Source organism: Colius striatus, chromosome 13 (genome assembly GCF_028858725.1).
Source record: "Colius striatus isolate bColStr4 chromosome 13, bColStr4.1.hap1, whole genome shotgun sequence".
NCBI classification, from domain to species: domain Eukaryota; kingdom Metazoa; phylum Chordata; class Aves; order Coliiformes; family Coliidae; genus Colius; species Colius striatus.
In genome coordinates this window covers 6,793,987-6,815,237 of record NC_084771.1, presented here as the reverse complement: position 1 = coordinate 6,815,237, position 21,251 = coordinate 6,793,987, and the positions used below count along the sequence as shown (strand labels likewise).

Below are 21,251 nucleotides of genomic sequence, written 5' to 3'. Positions count from 1 at the left end.
GTGCTTTGTCTGATCTGTTTCTGTGCTCTTCCCTCCTCACAGCTATCTTAGGAAGAAGCAAGATTTATGCCTCTCCTACTCATTCCTCTGCTTCCCAGTTTCTTTTTTAGATGCAAATACATTCTCAGGTCACATGTCCTGAGAATAGGTCACAGGTCCTTTTTGTACCTGTCAAAGCATCTTTGCTTCCAAAGGTAAATAGTCTGTCACTCAGGTTTGCAGCTGGAGCAAATATTGGAAATGCTGGGCTATAGTAGTGGAGTTAGTGTTATTTTGCATAGGAAGGATGAAACCCATTTTCTTTTCACTGTCTTTAGGGGCTAAATCCTTTTCACACAAAGGCCAAGCCAGCACGGAACTGATACAAATAGAGAAACTGATTCTTCTTTGTGACTAATGCAAAAAATGCAACTTTGGTGAATTTTCACAGCCATTGGTTTGAGGTTGGTCATGTGCTCCCACTTGACAGTTCTCACTGCTGATCCAAAAGCAGCTCTGGAATGCCCTGGCTGCTCCCACCAAGACTCGGCAGCTGCCCATGCTGGCTGCCAGGCACTGCCAGCTGCTTGCCCTTGTGCCCAAGCATCCCAGCTGGGTTGTAGCATGTAAAGGGCCACTGCTCAGAGCGAGCCAAGCACTGCTGAGAGCATTCCATCGCCACCAAGAGCATCCCATCACCACCAAGAGCATCAGGAACACAAGGATCCGTTTGAAGCAATTACTGGGCCACATTAGCAGATGCTCAGATTTATCAAGCGAGGGAGTGTATAAAGGTTTACAAATGAACCCTTATCTAGTGCCAGCTTTTCCTGACTCCTGCCTTTTGGTTTTAAAAGCTGCAGATATCTTCCCAGCACTGAGGGCTGCACTGCAGGATCCACCCCAGCTGCCTTCCAGCGGGCTGAGCCCAGGTGGGATGGAAGGGAAGGGCAGCCAGTCTGGCCAGAAAGTCTTGGAGGACTCAGGTGAAAAATAAAATACCAAAAATAATTCAGCCTTTAAAGAAATGTCAATTAACAATGATAAACATGGCAAAGTACAGCTTGCTTAGAAAACAGAGTGATGTGAGGGATTCTTGAGGGGAAGCCTGGAGACTACAAGGAAGCAGCACATATGTCAGCAGAACAAGTTCCTACTGGGCAACACTCCTCTTGTCTCCTGGTTATAAACTTGAGCATGGTTATAAATGTTATTTATCTTGAACAAATTGCAGATGAAAAGCAATCAATACAGTGTTTCTGTAGGCATAAGCAGCCATGTACTTTGAAGCAGCGTGCATCTCTCGGCGTGTTTATAATCAGCACAGGATCCCTGTATTTTTTTAGGCTATGAAAGATTTTCTGTGATGTTAAAAATTCTCTGGTTTTTGCTTGGTTCTGATGAAAAATTCACTTGACAGCCCTTATTCTGGAGCACCCATACAGGCAGTCCCTCCCTGGAGGTTGCTGATAACCTGATGACGAGGCCCTGAACAGCCCAATCAAAGGCTGAAGTTAGCTGGCTTTGGGTGGAAGGCTGGATTAGATGGTCTCCAGCAGTGCTTTCCAACTCAATGTTTCCTGTGATTCTGCATTTACAACGAGATGCTGCCTGGCCATCAGGTGAGGGGTTTAACTTTCTGCTACAATTGGATGAACACTGGATATGTCTGTCTTTGCAGAGTTCCTCTGGGAGGGCGCCCTTGCCTTTGGGCAGGCGCTGCCTCTTTTATAATGGCAGTTCTCAATCCAGGCGTGCCTGAAAGGAGGAGAGATGGACTGCAGAGCATGGCTCTGTGCTGCACTCCTTCGCCGGCACACACAGAGCAAGGATTTCAACTCGGATCTGAAGCTCTCATTCAGCCAACAGTAAATGAAGGGGTTGTAGCAAGTGCTGCTCATGGCAAACCAGTGAAAAGCAAAGTACAAGGCGTTGCTACTGTGAATGGCCCTACAGGAGATCAACACCACGTAGCAGTTCAGGGGGAACCAGCATACTGCAAACACTATCACCACCACCATCAGCATCTTCAGAGTCATCTTCTTTTTCCGTTGATGGGCATAGTATTGCTCCATGGTGAGGTCCCCGATGGCATTTCTCAGCCAGAGCTTCTTGGCCACCATAGTATACGTGATGGAGATCACAAACAAGGGCAGGACATACAAGAGAACAAAAGTAGTCAAGTCCAGATACTTCCAGAAAAGGTCAGCAGGAGGAGGGAAGCTGGGGAGGCAGACTGTTCGTATTGTTCTGTTCCTGAAGATCAAAGAGAGAAAGAACTGTCAATTCCACTACCAGATGCACACAACACCCAGAGGACAAACATCTCAGACGTTCTTACAGGTTTCAGTAAAGGTACAGAGAGCAGAACTCATTCAGTAACATGGGCAAGAACTCAGTAACACGGCCAAGTGCCACTTTCAATGGAAACCTTTGCTTTAAGTTTGACCTTTGGCCCCAGGTGAGATATTTTAAACATATCTCCAGGATAAAACAAAAGAATCTGTATTGATAAATGTGTCCTCTAAGGATGAGGAGCACCTCTCTTCTGTGCCAGCCTTCAATTACAGGGCTGAATCTTGGAGCCAGAATCAACTAACAAACAACCCTGAAAGCCATTCCATGGATTTTCACCATCCTTTCATGAGCAACACCAAAATAAAGAGAAGGAAGACTTCTCTGTTTCAGCATACTTTCTTTTTTAAGAACATGGATGGAGATGTTGCTTTAGAATCTGGGGAGCCTGAAGCTGCAAATGTCATATATAAAGAAATCAGTATGTAAATGTCTTACCCAATATAAAATCTTGTCAAAGTCTGGTAAATGGCATGAGGCAGTGAGAAGCAGCTGGCCATAACCCAGATGATAATGATGCAGATCCCTCCTTTCACCATGGACATGCGTGGCTTGAGAGGGTGCATGATAACCTGCAGAGAACCAATCCTGAGGATTTACAATGTCTTCAATTGATAAAAATAAGCTGCAAGCATCAGGAAAAGAAAGAAGGTGTATTTGTTTTATCCATGTCCAGGAGCAAGCATTTCACACTGATCACTGAGTAAGCAGCAAACTGTGGATGTGCTTTCCAGGACAGCGAGGAATGCTCAGCATGGACATTAAGAGTGGCACAAGTTGAAAGCCAAGAGGCTGTTCTGGCTTGTACTACAAGGAGTACAAAAAGTCTCAAAAAGACAAGATGCTTGAGAACCACAGCTGCATGGAACCCTTGGCCAACACAGCACCAGCAGACCTGAGCACTGTCTGTTTTGTTTTCATAGCCTGCCCTGTGCCGTACCGGCTGTGGAGTGACGCACTCGTGTGTTTGCTAAGGAGGGCTCCTTTGTCTGACAAGGTCTGGGCCACTCCGTGAGCCTCATGTTGCAGTTCCAAGTGTGGCAGCAGCTCTGCAACCCTCCAGTGTTAAAAGGCATAAAACAGGGTCTAATTTTACAGGACTTTGGAAAGTAGAAGGGCTGGATAATGCAAGGAGTTGTGCAAGTACTGTCACTGCTGGCCCAGTGCCCTGAGCAGAGAAACACCCTCAGTGTCACCCATCAGTTTGACTTCAGATGGTTGGGTATCTGTTGAGCTACATGCACTATGGATGATTATATTAAGCTACGAAACAATAATTAAAAATAGACCTATCATGTCATCCAAATGATCTCTTGGCTGCCAAAGTCTTTGGAATGTTGTGTATGTCTTTTCTGGTTTCATTATAAATATCTACTTAATCAAGCTTCCACAAACCCCATGGAGCATCTGTCTGCTCTGGTTCCTCTAGGGACCAGCAACATTTTAAGAGGCATTTCTCTCTGCTCAGTGACACCTCCTTACCTCTATTTTTATCTCCTTGGCCTCTGTTAGCTAACTGTGGTTCTGAGGAACCCACTCTACTGAATTTAAAGGCAGGTATTGTATTAGCCCTTAATTAAACAAATACTTCTCGATACATTGCCATGCCTTGGCATCAACCCAGAATCTAGTGATTAAAATGAATCATTATCAAAATGCCTTGGGAGCTGCAAGGCTGCCCATAGAATGGGCAAACTGCCAAACTTTTCATGGTTAAAAAAAGAAATGGTCGATCTATACTCTGGCAGTCACTCTGATTTTCTGACACCAGATGGAGCACATCCCAGATAGTCAGAGCAGAATCCTTGTTTTGAACTTCATCCAGCCATGTCATTTATCACGTGAAACTGCTTTTCAGTAACAACTGTCTCAGCAACTCCAGCACTGCAAGAAAAATACATTCTGCCTGAGCATGCATCTTTGCAGGGTCTGCTCTCCCAGTGCACAGCATGTATCAGCCTAAGCAAAAATTGCAAATTGTATTGTACTTCAGGGAAAGCCTTCAGTTTGCACTCATTGCTTGGCCTGTAAGCTTTTCCTGACTGGCATGTGTGGACAAGTACTGGGGTAGGGGGTGGAGAGGAGAATTTCTCACCTTGAATTGAATATGCCAATATAGGTCTCACTGCTTCCAGGCCTTGGCATCCCAAAACAATGGGGCACACCTAGAGACTGTAAGGCTTTGTGTAAATACACACATTGGCTTGCTGCTGTTTGAACTTCTGACTGTATTCCTGCCATGCTTTCAGGGCTGTGCTCCAGAGAGGCTGAGGTGGGCAGAGACCTCTGGAGATCATCTATCCCACACCCCGTGCAAAGCAGTCAGTTAGAGCAGGATGCCCAGGACTGCCTCTGGTTGGGTTTTTAATAGCTCCAAGGACAGAGACTCCACAACCTCTCTGGGCAGCCTGTTCCAGTGTTTCATCACCCTTACTGGAAAAATAGAGCCTTTTTTTGTCCACCACCATGATAGCTACAGTTCTCTGTCCCGTTCCTTGGTTCCCAAGACCATGCAGGTTTCCAGGTACTGGGATCTGAAGGGGAAAACTGCTGTGTATTGAGCACATTCTTTTCTAGCAAACACGGGAATGGTGTTTGTCACATACCTGATGCCGATCCAGAGCGATGGCAGCGAGGGTCAGCACGGACACGTGAACAGAGCAGTACTGAACAAACCGGCTTATGTGACACATCAGCTTCCCAAAAACCCAGGTGCTGCTTACAAACCGCACCTGCAGAACAGGCAACATGGGGTTAAAGAGCCTGTGCTGTCCCTAGAGTAGCAAATAGACTTCCCCAGAGTGTGGTGAGGGAGGAATGCTTTCATGCAGTTTCCTTAGGCTTTGTGGATACATCATACTCAGTTTTTCTGGGGAAACAGCTACTATGGAAGAGGCTGTGAAACAAAGATTTCTTACACCGGGGAAACAAACCCACTGCAGTGAATGTGCATTCACACGTGCGCTGTGACACGGCGCTTCTGGGAGGGCTCCACTCCTTCATGAGGCTCTGCAGGGAAAACAGGACCAAGCTTCCTTAAAAACAGCTGCACATTTGGCTTTGTGGATGGTGGAAGCTGTGCAAGTTCAAATCCTAGAGAGATAGATTCATGGAAGAATAAATCACAGAGAGTATTGAAATAGAGAGGTAGCACCTGGGAGCCAGGGACTGGCTGTGGAGCATCCCTGCTGCTGCCTGCCCCATGCCCACACTGCCTGGAGTCTGAAGCTTCCAGCCACGCTCAGGAACCAGGCATGGGGCTGTGTGGCAGAGTCCTGCTCCACACTGGTCTCTAAGCCTGACTCTCACCATGTTGTGTGAGGTGCATCAGCAGCAATTTCAGAGGTGATGATTAAGTTACACAGAGGGGAAAACTTTGCCCTCTGAAAAAGCGACTGAGGCTTCACAGTCCATGTTCCCTTCCTCGCTGCTCTGACCTCTTCGTGTGTGGGAGCCATCTCCACCTGAGCATGAAATCCAGCTGCTCATGGAGACACAGAGAGAGCTTAAAGCCTTTTAAAGGCATTTCTTAGGAATTCCCAGAGAGGTGTTACTTGTCGTGTCTTTTCACATAATGGTTGTTGTCTCACTCCCTTGGTATTCCTGTCTGCACCATAGTTATTCCAAATTAGTGTAACTCATTCTGGAAGCTAATTAAGCTAATTTGAAACAAAGCACACTTGTAACAAAACATCTGTCCACACAGACAATTAGTCAACACTATATAATTTCAATTAATGTACTGAATTTCCCTATAGAGGCCCTCGTAGTAATGACTGTCTCTGAATATATAGCTGTTTCTTTGAAGTTGATGCAAAGCTCTTTCCTAAGAGAGATGACAGTTTAACTACTTATGCCTAATGTCTGCCTGTTATGCAAACACATGAGGGAACTATCCTTTCCCTGAACAGTTTACAGGACACAAATCCCAGCAGAGTAAGGCAGAGAAATCCCACCAAGGAAACAGGATCAATTTCAGAAGAAGGTGAAATCAAACCAATCATTCACCAACTTCCCTTGAAGGCAAAGGAGCACTACAGACAGCTCTGGGCAAGGACTGAAGCAGGAGTGTTTGTGATGCATTCAAACAAGGAGGCTGTGTCAGATTCAGCTATACATAGTCCTGCTTGCACATAGTTTAGAGATTGTGGCAGTGGGGCAAGAAATTGATCCATTTAACTCTTCACACCTCATTATTATTTTTTTAATGTCTTATATCATTTAGTAACTGAAACTAAAGAAAGGACAATCAGCCCCAAGCAGCACAGTGTGTAGTGCCTGAGTAAGAGGCATGCCAGGCTGACATGGCTTGGCATGGACCCAGCAATTCGTCTGCCACCTTCAAAAGGACTGACCTCCTCTGCATCATTTCCACAGGAAACTGCCAGCTAATTGGACTTCTAACCTCAAACTTGTCCCCACTTCCTTCCCCTTCAAAAGATAAATAGGACTTCAACATTCACACCCTGCTACCATCCTGGGAGAGGGGAGGAAAGCTGCAGCTTTTGGGAAGCACCATTCTGACAGGACTGGGAGGTGGGTGCAGGAGCGCTGAGCCCTGAGCCTACAAGGAGCTGTTGGGAAGGGGGGCACGGCTGCAGCCTGTCTGAGAGGCAGAAGGAGGGGGGAGAGCCCAAAAGAGACTGCACATATTATCCTGTGACAGGTGCAGACAGACACAGGCACACACAGCAGCACAGCACAGGCAGCCCGGGTGCTCACCAGTGTGAAGGGGGTGTTCAGAACAGTGATCATCACGTCGGCAACGGCCAGGTTGACGATGAAGAGGCTGGTGGCAGAGTGCATCCTTTTGTTCTTGATCACCACGTGGCACACCAGGATGTTGCCAAAGAGCGAGATGCAGATGATCACAGAGTAGGCCACTATCAGCAGTGCCTTCACCGTCCGGCTCTGTGACTCGCCCTCGTACTTGGTCCCGCTGTCAAAGTCCCCCAGGTCCTCCAGGTCACTGTGGAAGAAGGAGTGGTTAGGGAAGCTATACAGTGCAGAGAAGAACTTGGTCGTGTTGTGATTCTCTGTTCTCCAGAAGGATTTGGAGATGTACTGCAAAGGGAACCACGTGTGCCTGCTCATGGCTCGGGAGGCAAGGCTCCAGCGCTGCCCGTGTCCCTGTGCAGGCTGCACGCTCCTCTCTGCCAGCTCAGGTGCTAAAGTTGGTGGCTGCAGGAGGAAATACACATGCTGGCATTTTAAAATTTTCCCTGTGGCTCCAAACTACATGAAAGAGCTAAAAAAATGGGGAGAGAGATGATAAATCTTCCTGTGCTGATTACAGGTGAGCTTTGCTTCAGGGACTCTCCAGCTGCTGTCCTTTTTCAGTCCTGCGTGTGCTACATACAGAAGCTGATTCCGATGCTGAAATATCAGAGATCCCCAAAGACTTTCTCTCTGCACTTAGGAAGAAATCCTAGTGAATATTTCCTTTCTGGATACTGTTCTGCTTCCCTCCCACTACTTGTCCTTGGAAATCTGCACTATTGGTTTTCCACACAGTCCTTGATCCATCAGGTCTCTGTTTCCCAAGAGCTGTCAGAATCAGAAAGGCTGCTTTTCCCTTTTTCCATCCTCAAAGTATCTCTGAGCTAGACACTGAAGCAGCTTTTGCTCAGAGGCTGAGTGGTCCCTGCTTTTCCTGTGATATATACAGCCTGCCAGATGACACACTGCATGTGCAATAGCCAATAGCGTATCTCTTCCTACTTTATCCTGAGGTGTATTGCAGCCCCACACACAGACAGTGGGAGAGTCTGACATGTGCAGATCTAGCAGAGCAGCAAAATACAGGCAGAGTGGATATGTCCTATCTTCCCTGTCTCCTCCCTCCTCCTCCTTTCTGGGTATGCAGCACAGCAGCTACATGGGGTGAAGCATCTTTACTAATTCACAGCATCTTTCTCTCTCTCCATTCCAGAGTTTGATCAGACAGAGAACACCAAAGGATTTCTGCCTGCAGAGAGCTCCCAGTTTTGTGCCCAGCACTGTCCCCTTCTCATGGTCCTCTGGTGCAGGGAACAGTCTAAAAAGTGCAACACAACCTGAAAATTAGAAGATTCAATGTGCTGTCAGGTGTCCAGAGAGACTCCTGCCACAGTTCATCTCTCTGCACCAAAGCAGGAGCAGGGAGAGAGCAGCAACAAAGACCAGCAATGTGGGTGAAAATCCCTTCTCTTCTCCTTCCCCTCCTTGGAAGACACAAGCCATTTGCAGAGCAGGCTCGGGCTCCAAGCTCAGAAACTGAGATGCAAAGAACCTTTCTGTGCTGCCTCCCTGCAGTGAGCTGCTCAGAGCTGTCACCAAACTTCTTCTCCCTTCCTCAGCATGCCCAGATCCCTTTTGTCTCCTGTCCCTGAGACAGCCCATCTCCAGGGGCTGAACCAGGCATGTGTCTGGTTCACATGGCACAAATCTTCAAGTGGGCTGTTTCATCTTTTTCCTCATAGTTCCTGTTGTGTAAGGATACTGATCAATTCAGTCAGGATTTTATCTGGAGTATGGTAAGTCGCAATCACTTACAGCTGTGGAGGCAGAGGTATGTGGGAGATCAGCAGCAGGGCTCTTGCTACCAAAGAAGGAACAGCAAATGTTTTCCTGCACGTGCCTTCTGAAGACAGGGGCTGTAAGGAGCCGTGCTGCTGCTGCCTCGGAGGTGGATGCCACCCTGTGTGTGTGGCTGTATGTACACACTGGCGGGCATCAGGCACAGCCCTGGCATGGGGGGAGCTCGCACTGACCCCTCTGGAGTGGGCAAGTGCCACCAGCACTTCCACAGCAGCGTGACAGAGGCTGTGGGAGGCACAGGGCTTCATCCTCCAGCTTGATGGCTGTGTGACCACACTGTACTCCTTTGCCAGGGCTTCCTCCATCTCCCTGCCCTGCATCAGGTGGGCAACTTGGCAGAACAGCCTTTGGATGCAGACACGTAAATCCACTCACTCCGAAACACCTCGCATCCCAACAGCCTCACACTACAGCACTCTCTGCAGAACTGGCTTATCCTGTCAAAGGTTCAAACGCTTAGGCAATCATATGCTGTTTTGCTGCAGTTATTATCCACTTACAAACATTCTGAGCAGCTTCAGATGACTTTGGTGTTCGTCATGCATCATAATGTTAGCTCTGGCTCCTCTACGTCAAACAGAGCGAGGCAGAGATGTACCTTTTCCAACACATCCACGTGAATGGCATAGAGTCACCCTTTGTTTGTAGGGAAGATTTTTGGCTTTCTCACTTTGACACTACTTGAGTAAAACATTTTTGGAACTTTCCATTTTCATGAGATTATTGAGCATTTTCATTTTTGGTGCTTTTTTATGTGTGAAAAAGGAACATCAAATTGCTGGAATCTCAGATGAGATTTTCTGAATAGATCTAACATAGACAAAGCGTTGCCAAGGGCCAGAGAAACCAGAGCTGCTCTATAAAAACCTCAGATCCTTGTTTGGTCAGTCCAGGAAACCCAAATACCAGAGAGCCAAAGTGCTTACTTTAAAACAATAAAATACAGACACGTGACTGGGGTCTGACAGGTAAAAATCAGAGAAATTCTGAACTTCTCAGGTGAAGTTTTTCCAACACTATCACCAGCTACTAGTTATGTAACTCATGTTGTCAGCAGATGTAATCTGAGGCCATTCCCGATTCTGTACTCTTTTGTCCTCTTTTTGTTGGCATGCTCAGATGTTAAATGCAAACTCAGCTCTCACCAGTGCAGCTCAGCAGAGCAGCTGGGGCTGCATCTGTAGGCTCTTGGGGATTTTGCCCCACTTGGGAGCATTAAACCACCACATTGTGAGCATTTTCACGGGCCATTGCCACAGTTCATTTTTAGGTGGTGCTTTGCTTGCTCTTTGCCTCTTACTCAGCAAAGTCTCTCAGGACCAGCACCAAAGGACAGCCAGATCCTTCAGAGCAAAGCATGGACTGTGCTGCCTTTGCTGAGGGAGGCCAAGTCGGCTGCTGGGGATGAGTCTCTGGACTTTGAGAGTCCATGGTATCTTTCCAGTACTTCCCTGCAGGGACCTTTTCCTGTCTGATGAAGACAAGTCAGACAACTCAGTAATTTCATTGCACAGTATGTGAAAGTACCCAGGTTTAAGGCTTCCCACTCTGGGACCTTAATTTAAACTAATTTAAAAGAAATGACTCCTAAAGACATTCACCTTCATTACTGGACAGTACTTAACAATGAGTCAGATCATAACAGTAATGGATTCTTCCTCCCCAGGCTGTGTTTCCACAGTCTGAGTATGTGTATGTACTAAAATCCTTGTCCCTGCCTGCTCCCATGAAGATGTAAAGAAAATGCTTTCAATACTGGAGTATTGAGCTCACAAAGCCAAAGCAAATTGTCCCTACAGATCCCTGCAGATAATTGTATTTTGTATTTATGAGGTATGCAAACTCCTCATACAAGAAATACTGAGAACACAAGGCCATTGCATCGAACACTTTTCCCAATGTGAAAGCTCCCATAACACTCCAAAAGTCCATTTTTCAGTGTCTCATCTGCGTGCGTCTGTCCTACCCTGAGCTGTGCCGCTGGTGCCTCAAACACAGGCTCCCACACCAACAGGTAAAAGGCCAGAAGAGCTGCTTGAGAAAGGTGCTGCTCTGAAGCTGCTGCCACTTCTGAGCTATTTCTGCTTCAGAACACACAACAGAGACTCCCAGAGCAACCTGCCCAGAACCTGCTGTGCCGCCCAGAGCATCCCTCTGGCCTCCCAGGTGACGGTCCCCAGGGCTCTGCGCCACAGAGAGGAGGGAGCACACAAACTAGGGCAAAGTCTCAAATAAGGTCTTCTAGTGCAACTATGAGATTTCTTGAAAAAGAAAATGTCTCTGCTTTGTCATTCAGGGTTCACAGCAGCTGGGGAGGAAAAGATCTGCTGAGCCTTCGACACTTGGCAACATGAGTTTTATCTGTGTGTGCCTTCCTCTCCACTAAAGTTATTCACTGTAGGCTTTCTCCTGCACTCCCCTCTCACTATGAGAGACATTGCAGATACAATCCAGCTTTTACAAAATGTTTCCATTTACTGAGATCACACTTTTAGTCAAAATCATAAAATTTGTCACTCAAAAAACAACAGCTGCTGACAGTTAAATTGGAAACGTTCCCTGACAACCAATTCCTTCTGTGTCCGCTGATGGCAATACAATTGATGGGGGTATCTGGTGTAGATAAGGTTTATGGAGTTTAGTAAGCCCACAGTTGGATCTTCACATTGTGAACACTTCAGTGCAGCCCAAAAACAGGCTAGGTGCAACACTCTTGTGAAGGTGATTGACTTCAGACCCAGGCAGGGTTCCTGCAAGGTGCTACACATCCCACCTCACGTCTGCCAACCCATCTTAGCATCGCTTACTGCTGTATTTGATGATGTGGACACTAAACTAAAGTGCTTCAATCATTTAGCATCAGACAAGAGAGCTGCTGGCCGTGCCTCTGGCTCTCTGGCAGTCTGGAGCTGAGGGGCCCTGACCCGTGGAGCCACATCCTTTCCAGGCAGAGGAACGCTGCTCTGCAGAAGGGCAGCCTGACAATCACTGTCAGTGAATCCAGTGCAGAGGTGCTCTTGAGAAGAGAAAGAGCATTAACTACAGAACCGAAGGGAGTGTCTTGCTCCAGGGCTGCTGTTGCCTGTGGTAACATACCATTACCCACTGCTAGTGCTACCTCCAGCACCCTCAAGGACCTGCTGAGGGTCAAAAAAATGTCACAGCATGAAATACTTTGTTCTCAGCAATCTGCAGTAAAGAATAGTGGCTTTTGGTAGGCAAGGCCTCCTAGTATTTCTTCTTTGTTTCAGGCTCATTCAGCTCCCACTGTTGAGTAAAAGGTGTGGTTTAGTCATTGGTTTTACTGATTCCCTTAAATACAATGAAATAAATAGCTATGTTTCTGTCCTTCCACTTCACTTCTGCTGGTGTCTCAGGATCACTCTGCTGCCATCCATGCAGCCCAGGCACAGCACTACAAGTTCACATGCAAGGACAATCTGTTGGTGTTAGGGTGCCCCTATATCTCCCAGTTACCTACTCTTCCTAATACAGAATTCTTGAGCAGAAGCCAAATCCTAACTAGGTCTGTGAGTGCACAAACTCCTTTCTTGAAATCCATATGTCTGTCTGCTCTCTCTGGGAGACCCAGCAGACCACCTGTGAAAAAGACCCTCCACGGTGGGGACTTATGCAGAACACCTTTATGCAAGAGCTTGTGCTGAGGGACAGCAAATCTACTGAAAAACCTTCTTGCCAGCTAATAGGGCTGCCAGGAAAATGGATAAATTTCATTGCACTACCTTTAAACATGTGAAATTGCCAGTTCTTTGTATTGCCAGGCTTGTCAATGGTTTTAGATATGGAAGAGTCCACTATTAAGAGCACACATTATACAGAACAAGCTCCAAAGGAAAGGCAAACCTATTCCAGCCAATTATGGTGAATTGAGATGGGGTTCTGTGCAGAGCTGGGCAGTACGTCCTCGCTTGCACTCACTCAACACGCTCAGGCTGAGCTCACAGAAACAATGAACACCCCTTTCAGATTCATTTTCATCTGCTCTCACAACAGGTTCTGCCTCCACTGAGAATTGCAATGCACAAAGCTCTGGATGTGCTTAATTGTGCCCAAGGGCCAATTTCAGCCTACAAATTCTGTGTATCACTTGGAGAAATCATGTTTCTGCCTTTGGTGGGAAGCAGAGGCGGGATGTCAGCTGCCAGCTCTGCCGGGAGCACAGGGGGGTTGCTGGGCACGGGGCAGGGGTCTGGGGCAGGCTCCACACCACAGCCCCACTGCCCCTGCAACCCTTCTGCCAGGGCAGTGCTGCCCCAGCAGCCACTCATCCTGACCTGCTCCTGGGGAGAAGCAGCATCAGAAGACAAAGAGATAAATGAATCATATCATCAGATGCTGAGCAAAAAAGGGAGTGGGTAGAGCAGAGTGTATTTAGTCCTGGCAAAGTAAACTCACTCATTACTTTCAGATTCTCCTTGAAGTGCTGTGCCTTCTTTTTAGTGGAATGGATTGCCTCAAGGCTAACAGACATTGTACAGTTTCAATGTCTTTTTTTCCACAGGGAAAAGATTACTCTTTGGGGAAAAATGTGAAAGGTGCTGGGCACAGACTATCTGCCAAGGTCATTAAATCCTCCCAAAACAGTACTTGAGCTTTTGTTCTCACAGAGGTCTGAGAAGGCAGTGAAATACAATTCCCTTTTTGCAGAGAGAAGAAAGGGACAGATGATCAGAGGACCTGTGTGGGAGTGCCCAGGATGCCAAGTTAGAAGCTGAGAATTACTACTTTGGATTCACTGGTCCAGCCTTTCTGTAATGAAGACTGACATATAAGCAACCTGCAAAAATATCCACAGCACACTGGTGGGAGGTGAGGAACTACATGGCCTTGGGATCCAAATGCTGTATTGCCATAGACCAGATTTTGCAAACATAACCAAAAGGAGCCACACATGGTACCACACATGCTTTCCCTGAAACACCTAAAAATAGCAAGTGCCACAGCCTGGAACCAAGGAAGAGCTTTCTGTTCTGTGCTAGGGGACATTCAATCCTGTCTGCTACTTTCTTTTTGCAGTAGCAGTTTAATTCAGCACAAACCTTTGTTATTTAAGAGGAGCATCACCATTTGCCACCCAGAGCCTCTCTGCAAGGAGATTCCCTGCTGGCCATCAGGGCTGGACCATGGCTGCTCTGCAGCATCAGAGGGGCCAAGGGAGGCTGAACTCACCAGCCACTGCTCCTCTCCATCAGTTGCAGCCTCCCTCATCTCAGCAGAACTATTCCTGAAAGAAAAAGTCTCCCCATTGAATTTCTTCTCAAGGGAGTCTCCCTATGTTTGTACCAGCTCACATTCCAGGGTCTTTGACAAAGAGGATGTGTACAAGGATGAGTACATTTTATTGCCAAATAAGCACTTTTGCTCTAGATACCCAGCACCATTTTGGAGAGGGAACTCAGCTCTCAGGGACCCCCTTTTGCTCCTTTCCTAGAGAGCAGCACTGGTTTGATGTGCATCCCTTGCCTGGAGTGGGAGAACTTCCCAAATCATGAGTGGGAGTCCACACTGTCCAATTGCCTTTATAAAGCTTGGTACAAATGTACCTTACTTCTCTAATGTACCTGCAATTATTTCTAATTCAATGTGTTAGGCACATGGCAGAGATCAGCTGTAGCACATATAGGTCATCCACAGCAAAATGCTTAAGTGGATTACTGGCACATAATTCTAAGCAATGAGAAAGCACAAAATTATGTTCTAAAATTTCATGTTATTTCCTGTGACTGTCAAATGGCTGCAAAGTAAAAACAAGGCAAAGAAACCAAGGGACACACGACTGGGTTCAGGACAGGAAACTTAACATACGCTAATCCAAAAGACTTGCTTCTCACAAGGAAGATTTGATTGATATAGCAGAGACAAGACATGCAGAGATGGAAATAAGCACTGCCAGGTTCAGGTAACATGGTTAGGGTTTTGGTTGGTGTTTTTCATTTGCAGAGAGTTCAATACCAGGAGAAAGCCAGAGCCAGACAGCCTGTTCTGGAGCCAACACCCATTAGCAGAGGTAGGCGAGTTGCTGTGGAAGTTTGTGGCTTGCCTTTTTTAACCCTTAGTCTGAAGAAAACTCCCCTGGGAGGACAGGAAGATGCACAAGACAAAAAACCTGCTCTGAAGTCTCTGAAAAATAACCAAAAAAGCCTCCTAATCTGATTCTGCTAGCAGCAACAAATGTTCAAATGGGAACTGAGAGTCCTCTTCCTTTAATAAGTGATGCAGAAAATAAAGCATCATTTGAAAGGAAAAGTGAAAAAGCTGCCTTGAAACACTTCTGAAGGCTCCTTGGAAACAAGAGATGTGAGCCCTGAAACATACAGTTGCAAAATCCATCCCTGAGCAGCAGCTTTCTTTCTCTGGAAGTGACCAGAGAGCAGATGGTGTTCTGCAGGTTATCTTTGTCCCCTAAAAATGTTGGTTTTTCACTGAAAATCTGAATGAAAGTTAGGACATAAATGTATTCAATGCCAACCTGAGATTTTAAGCTGTGGACAGTACATTTTACCTCATTCAACTAAAAAATAATAATTACAAAAAATCTTGTTCTCCTCAGGACATATTTCCCTGGAAAACCCAAATTCTCCACTTCACTGTCTCAAGCCAGACCATGGCTATCAAGTTTAGCAAGACTCTCATGAGCTAGCAGCAGCCAGCTGGAGCTGGAGGAGGCAAAAGACTTCAGAGGGCAGCAGAACAGCCGTGGGAAGCAGCAAACAGCCTTGTCCCAGGTATGTGGAAGCTCTGCCAGGTGGCATTCCTGAGCTTCACCCAACCAGCATTCATCTGCTCCACAGCATCCTCTTCTAGTCCAGGCATCTCCCTCTGGGTTCTTTTGTCCTTATTGTATTCCCAGTCTCTTTCATTGGCTCTTACTCATTCTAGGGAGATGGTGGTTTGGTTTTTTTCCCCTCATTTCTTCAAATATCTTAGTGTTTCAGGGGCCAAGTTCTTGAAACACTGATGACTATTCCAGCTTGGATTAATCTGCATTCATATTATGAAAAGCATCTCTTGCATTCAGTCCCTCCTCTCTTTTCAATTGCACTTCATTCAACTCTGCTCCAAGAAAAGCAGAACTGCCAGCGCTTTATTCTCTCTCCTGAACACGATTGCCACATCCCTAGCTGCAGCTCACTAAAATTCACAGCTTTTAAGGTAAAAAATCAGTTCTACTATTTCCTTTAAATACTAGATGCTGTGTTCACACTCCTGAACATTCTGTGAACCCCCACATCTCTTTCCATCACTCAAACACTCAGAGATAGAGACCTCACACACCCCAGAAGGCAAACCTCACTTCCAAACTGACGTACGGAGACAAGGGCACCATCAGCAGGAACAGCCCTTTCCTACTCTGCTCCACAGAGCTCTCCAGAAAGCAACAACCTTGCTGTCAGTGGTTTTTACTTTGATGCACAAAAACTGAGCTCCAAAAAAGTGCCTGTCAGCTGGAGAAAAACTTGTCAGGATGCCTGTGCCAGCAGCATTCTGCCCACCCTGCAGTGCAGTGGGCACACACTTTTAAGGGGCTGTTGACCATCTCCCAGCATGATTTTACCTCCTGCCACCCTGTGCCTTGGCATCTTTTCATGGAGACGTAAATCAATTGCAGGAATCAAAGACAGACCCATGGCTTTACTTCAGTACCCGATCAAAGGTTTGTGCTTCCAACGACCCTTCTCTCACACTGATCCAGAGCACAGACCAACTGCTGCTGCATCAGCTGTGCAAGAAGATAACACTGTGACAGATGAATGAGCTGAAACCTCCCCAAAATTGCTTTGTGATGTAAAATTACACAGCCGCTAACTTCTCTATATAACATCCCAGCATTCCCCCTCTGCCTCCTGAAGCCTGTTGCCTCTTTTTCCACATGCTGGGGGAAGCCAGGTGGGCCTGCCTCAAACAGAGAGTTAGGAAAAGCTAAAACGCAAAGCCTCAAACACATGTATTTGGGTTTGGGTTTCAGTAGTATTGCAGGAGGTGTTTTCAGAGCATTTCTGCCTGGATAAGAGTGGGGAGGTGGTTCCCACACATCTCAGGGGAGACGAGCCAGCAGCTACCCTGCATCATGCTCATCCACCACCTCCCACCAAGCAATTCCCATCCCTACTGATCTCACATTCCCTGGAAGGTTCCCCTGCCCTGAGCAGCTGCAGATTCCTTGTGCTGTGCAGCAAAGCAGGGGCAGCCAGCGTTTGTCTTGTGGCACTCCACGTGAAGCTTGGATTTGAAAGAAAAATGTGGAAAAAAGCAGCAGGAAAAGAGGTTTGATTTAGCTGTGCTTATCTATTTCTCTGAAACACGATCTACAAAAGTGAGTGCCAAAAAAATCCCATCCAGAGAGGCTCCTTTGTACCTCATCCAGCTAAAATAAGGATGAGAAGAACATTTGCATGTTCTCTCTATGAATCAGAAGGAAGATAGCTCAACAGGATCCATCAGCAAGCTCTAAACCACTCACTCTACTACTTCTGGAAGTACCTAACATAACAGTACAGGCAAAAGTGTTCTGAAAGGCATTCTTTTTCTTTGTTGGGCTGTTTTAAACAGACTAAAGACTGAGGCACTGAAAACAGGAGTCCATTGGTGCAGGGGAGCACATGCCAGGGAAAGAAAAAAGTGACTGAGTCAAACTATCCTAAAAGTTTTGCTTTAGGATGCAGGCTGACAGGACCTCAGATGCCTCCAAACTGCCTTTGTTTTAATAGTGTCACTCATGTCTGTAGTACTGGTGAATTTCAAACAGGAATAATGTCACTGGGGCTTCGGTCATCATCGTAATGAACGATGCGGTCCTTTCCTAGAAGGACCACAAACGTGTCCAGGAGGCTTCAGCTGGGAATAAATGCTTGAAAGAAAGGAAATGCAGAAGAGAAAGAAAGACAGTCTGAGATTGCATTACCTCAATAAGAAAATACAAAAAAGAAATACCAAAGTCTCTGGAGAGTTTCAACACAAACTACAGCTTTCTATTTTTTTTCCTTCCTGCCGCTTATTACTTAAATTAAGGAACTGCTCTCCAGGTTGCACAGACTCAGGCATTAAAGAAATAATCAGGCAGTTTCTTTGAAGATTTCTATTTGCTTTGTTCAGTTACAGCTCATACAGCAATTGCAAGTGCCCTGAAATCGCCTGGAGGGCACGTTTTTGGGGACTCATTTCCTTTTAACTTACTCAGTTTCACTCATTACAGCTTTACTTCATGGGTCCATGGTAACTTTGGAGTCAGTACATGAGAGCATTAAGGGAAGAACAAGAGCACAACTGACAAAAGTCACAAGTCACTCACCTTCCAGAGAAGCTAAGAGTGTCCAGGTATCTTCAAGCTCACAAAAGATCTGCTTTCAAGCAAACAGGAACCATGGGATTTTACTCTGGAAGAGCTCTCCTGGAGGCTGGACACCTGAGGAACTGTTTGCTATCAAGCAAGGCTTCTTTTATAAAATTGCCAGTTAGTTATTCATCCCTGTAAAATGAGCACCTGGGACCCTCTTTAATGTCTTAGACCAGGAACAGCTGTAACTTGACAAACAACAACATGTGACAGCTTCAGCAACAAAATGTTGGGTTTGCAAAGCCCAATCCTCTGCTGTGGAGCCGCTGGTCTGACTGCTGAGGGTCTGCCTCGCTGGGCACTGGTGGGGCATAGGTGGACATCAGGGCTTTTGGGGTGTGCTGCTCCAACACTCCACTACTGCTGGCACCAAGGAGATAGATGGTGACCAGAAGAAGGAGGATCGCCTGAAGCAAGGTGATTTATGCCCTTGTCATCCTGTATTGCTTTCCTTTAGCTCAGCTGAGCTGAAGTGTGTTTGGAAGCACAAGTCCAATGTTTAAATGATATTCCAGCAGCTCAAAGGATGCTGAACAAAGATTAAGCCAAAATAGAGATGCCCCTGATTTCACAAAGGTGGCTGAGCAGAGGCAACTGTTATTCCTGGGATTAGCTCTAATCCTGATCCATTTGAAAGGCATTCTTATTGTCTGTGTTTTCCTAAAACATCCCAGAATTTAGCTCCATGAAAGCTATAAAATAATTTAAAAACCCCAGGATATCTCGTTTCATAAGCTCAAAACAACAGCAAATTCTGGCCAAAAAGGGTTTTATGTGGCTGCCCACCAGGGTGCTTCTGGTTTGCACATAAATCTTACCCTCAGAAGGTATTATGAATTTTTAATTACAGACAATGTGAAGCAAAGTAGCCTTGGGTTACATCCAAACTTCTCCCAAGCTGAGCAGAGAGTTCTGTGCCTGGCAGTCTTTTAAACTCCTTCAGCCAACTTAAAAGGATAATGCTCAGACAACCTCTAGAGTCTCGAATGGAAGTGGCTATTAGAGCAAAGTTATTACAATCAGCAATGGCACCTTAAGTCACTGAACCTCGGATGCTGGTACAGCATGTCTCCACAATTAAATATCGGCTCTTTCTGAGTCATTGGAACATTTGCTGTGAGTCAACATGAAGCAAAACAACAAGCTCTGCAAACAAAGGGTAGCTTTTTATCCCATGATCTGTGGTTGTGCCTTGACATGTGTTGGGCAGTACATTTCTGAAGCAAATGCTGGGCAGCCAGGGTTGCTGGAAGGTAAGGAAGGAATAATCATGAGCCCTTGGCCAGTTTCTCAAGAACACTGAAAAGACCTTTATGTGGGTGAAACAAAAAATAAAGTACTTCAGTAGAAACATTTGGTGTAGGATTTTTTATTTGTTTTAGTGCCTTTTTGCTATACAGAAAGCAGCCTCAGTGAGCACAAAACCAGCCCCGAGCTCCTAGTCTCCACCTTGGTCAGTCTGTTACTTATTAGCATCTCAGACAATAATGATTTTTTTCCTGTTTTCTATGCAGCCATCTTCTCAGAGCTGAAACACAGGACTCAAAAGGTGTGCTGATGTCTGTGGTAAACGCCTTGACATCAAGGAAAAACAAATCTTGGAGTGTTAGTGAGGAGTATCAGTGCAAAGAAAGATGTTTTGATAGCATATTGGAATGGTCTGGAGAGGGTTTGACCTCCTCACCAGGATCTGATCATGCCTAGTAACACAACTCCTTGATAGCACATATTTTGTACACTTACAGTTTTACTGTCAAGCAGCATGAAGCCTCAACCCCTGCCAGACCCTGCGAGACTGTGGTCTTGTTCCAGCACGTGCCTTGCACTCGCAGCCCAATTACAGCAGCAGCGCCTGGTGAGGGCATGGGCTGAGCGGGCAGGAAAGAGCCTCAGAGGCTGTCGCTTGTTCAACTTTTAGAAGACTTCTTCACAGCAGGGAAAGCTCATAGCCCCTTGCATAGCTCTTAGCAAAAGGAGTTCTTTTTGATATACTCATTTGCAGAGTCACTCAGGGGCTGAAGTGGCTGAGAACCAGCTGCAAGTTCCCAGGCTTTTCTCAACGTTTATAGATGACACTGGTTTCTGCACGAAGTGAAGGTAATCCGAAAGCAGCTGCCAGAATAAATGTATATGGCTTCCAGGTGAGATGACAAACTCTCACTGTGTTTGCAAAGCAGTGAGGAATACGTGAGAAAGATGCCTGATTACCCACACTGTACTGTGAGACAGAGATAAAAAATGGGAGTTTGAAGGAACCTGGGGCTTGATCGATCCATCTACATGTAAAACTTTCCATTTAAGATAAGGTCAGAGTGCTCAGCCATCAAGAGGCAACAAATTGTCTCCTTTTCAGGCACGGCAGAGAGAACATATATCAGCAGTAGTTTCAGAGCTGTTAGAGGAGTGAGTGTAGGTCAAAAGTGGTTTTTTGTACTGAATTTACTAGATTCCTCTAGAGCTGGGCAGTATTCACAGCATAAGTCATCAACCCGGGCTCCTCTGAGCATGTGCTTTAATATCTTCCTGGGTACAAGAGCTACTGATTCCAGACCCTCTCAGTTATTTGAAGGGGTTCAGTAACAAATAGGCATCAAATGTATAATGGAAGTGTCTCTTGTTTTCCTCGATGAACAATATACCCTTGCAAAATATTGACAAGATCCAGATTTGGCAACACATTTCAAAAAGAAATAGGTGATTTTTCTAAGATTCACAGTTTAAAGAAGAGGCAGTAAAGCTCAGTGTTACAAATGACCCAAAGAACCAGCTCAACAGGAGTGTGTAGGGAACCAAGCAGACCCTGGAGGGTGTGCAGGGATGGACCCCACAAAGCAGCTGCTGCCATGAAGCAGTACTGAGGCAGTGAGGTTATAGAGAGATAGTTAAATAAAGCAGGAGAAAGCACCCTAAGAGAAAAGGATTACTGGGAAACCTAGAATGGCCCATGCTTGTGCAACTGAAGAGCTGTAAGAGGTCACTGACC

General features: G+C 46.1%; 1 protein-coding gene across 1 annotated transcript; it reads right to left on the bottom strand.

The window, feature by feature from the left end:
- Nucleotides 1-1,610: 1,610 nt before the first annotated feature.
- Nucleotides 1,611-7,428, bottom strand: LOC104549658 (G-protein coupled receptor 83). Its single transcript, XM_010204573.2, has 4 exons — nt 7,057-7,428; nt 4,941-5,066; nt 2,773-2,906; nt 1,611-2,235 (listed from the first exon to the last, which is right to left on the bottom strand). Exons 1-4 carry the CDS (start codon nt 7,426-7,428, stop codon nt 1,611-1,613), a joined length of 1,257 nt encoding a protein of 418 aa, XP_010202875.1.
- Nucleotides 7,429-21,251: the final 13,823 nt, after the last annotated feature.

Bases quoted from the DNA above. Each gene is read 5' to 3' on its own strand.
- LOC104549658 (XM_010204573.2), bottom strand. From the start codon at position 7,428: ATGAGCAGGCACACGTGGTTCCCTTTGCAGTACATCTCCAAATCCTTC. The intron at 5,067-7,056 runs GTGAGCACCCGG...CCTGTTCTGCAG, and splicing joins TGAACACCCCCTTCACACTG to GTGCGGTTTGTAAGCAGCAC. The intron at 2,907-4,940 runs GTATGTGACAAA...GGTTCTCTGCAG, and splicing joins TCGCTCTGGATCGGCATCAG to GTTATCATGCACCCTCTCAA.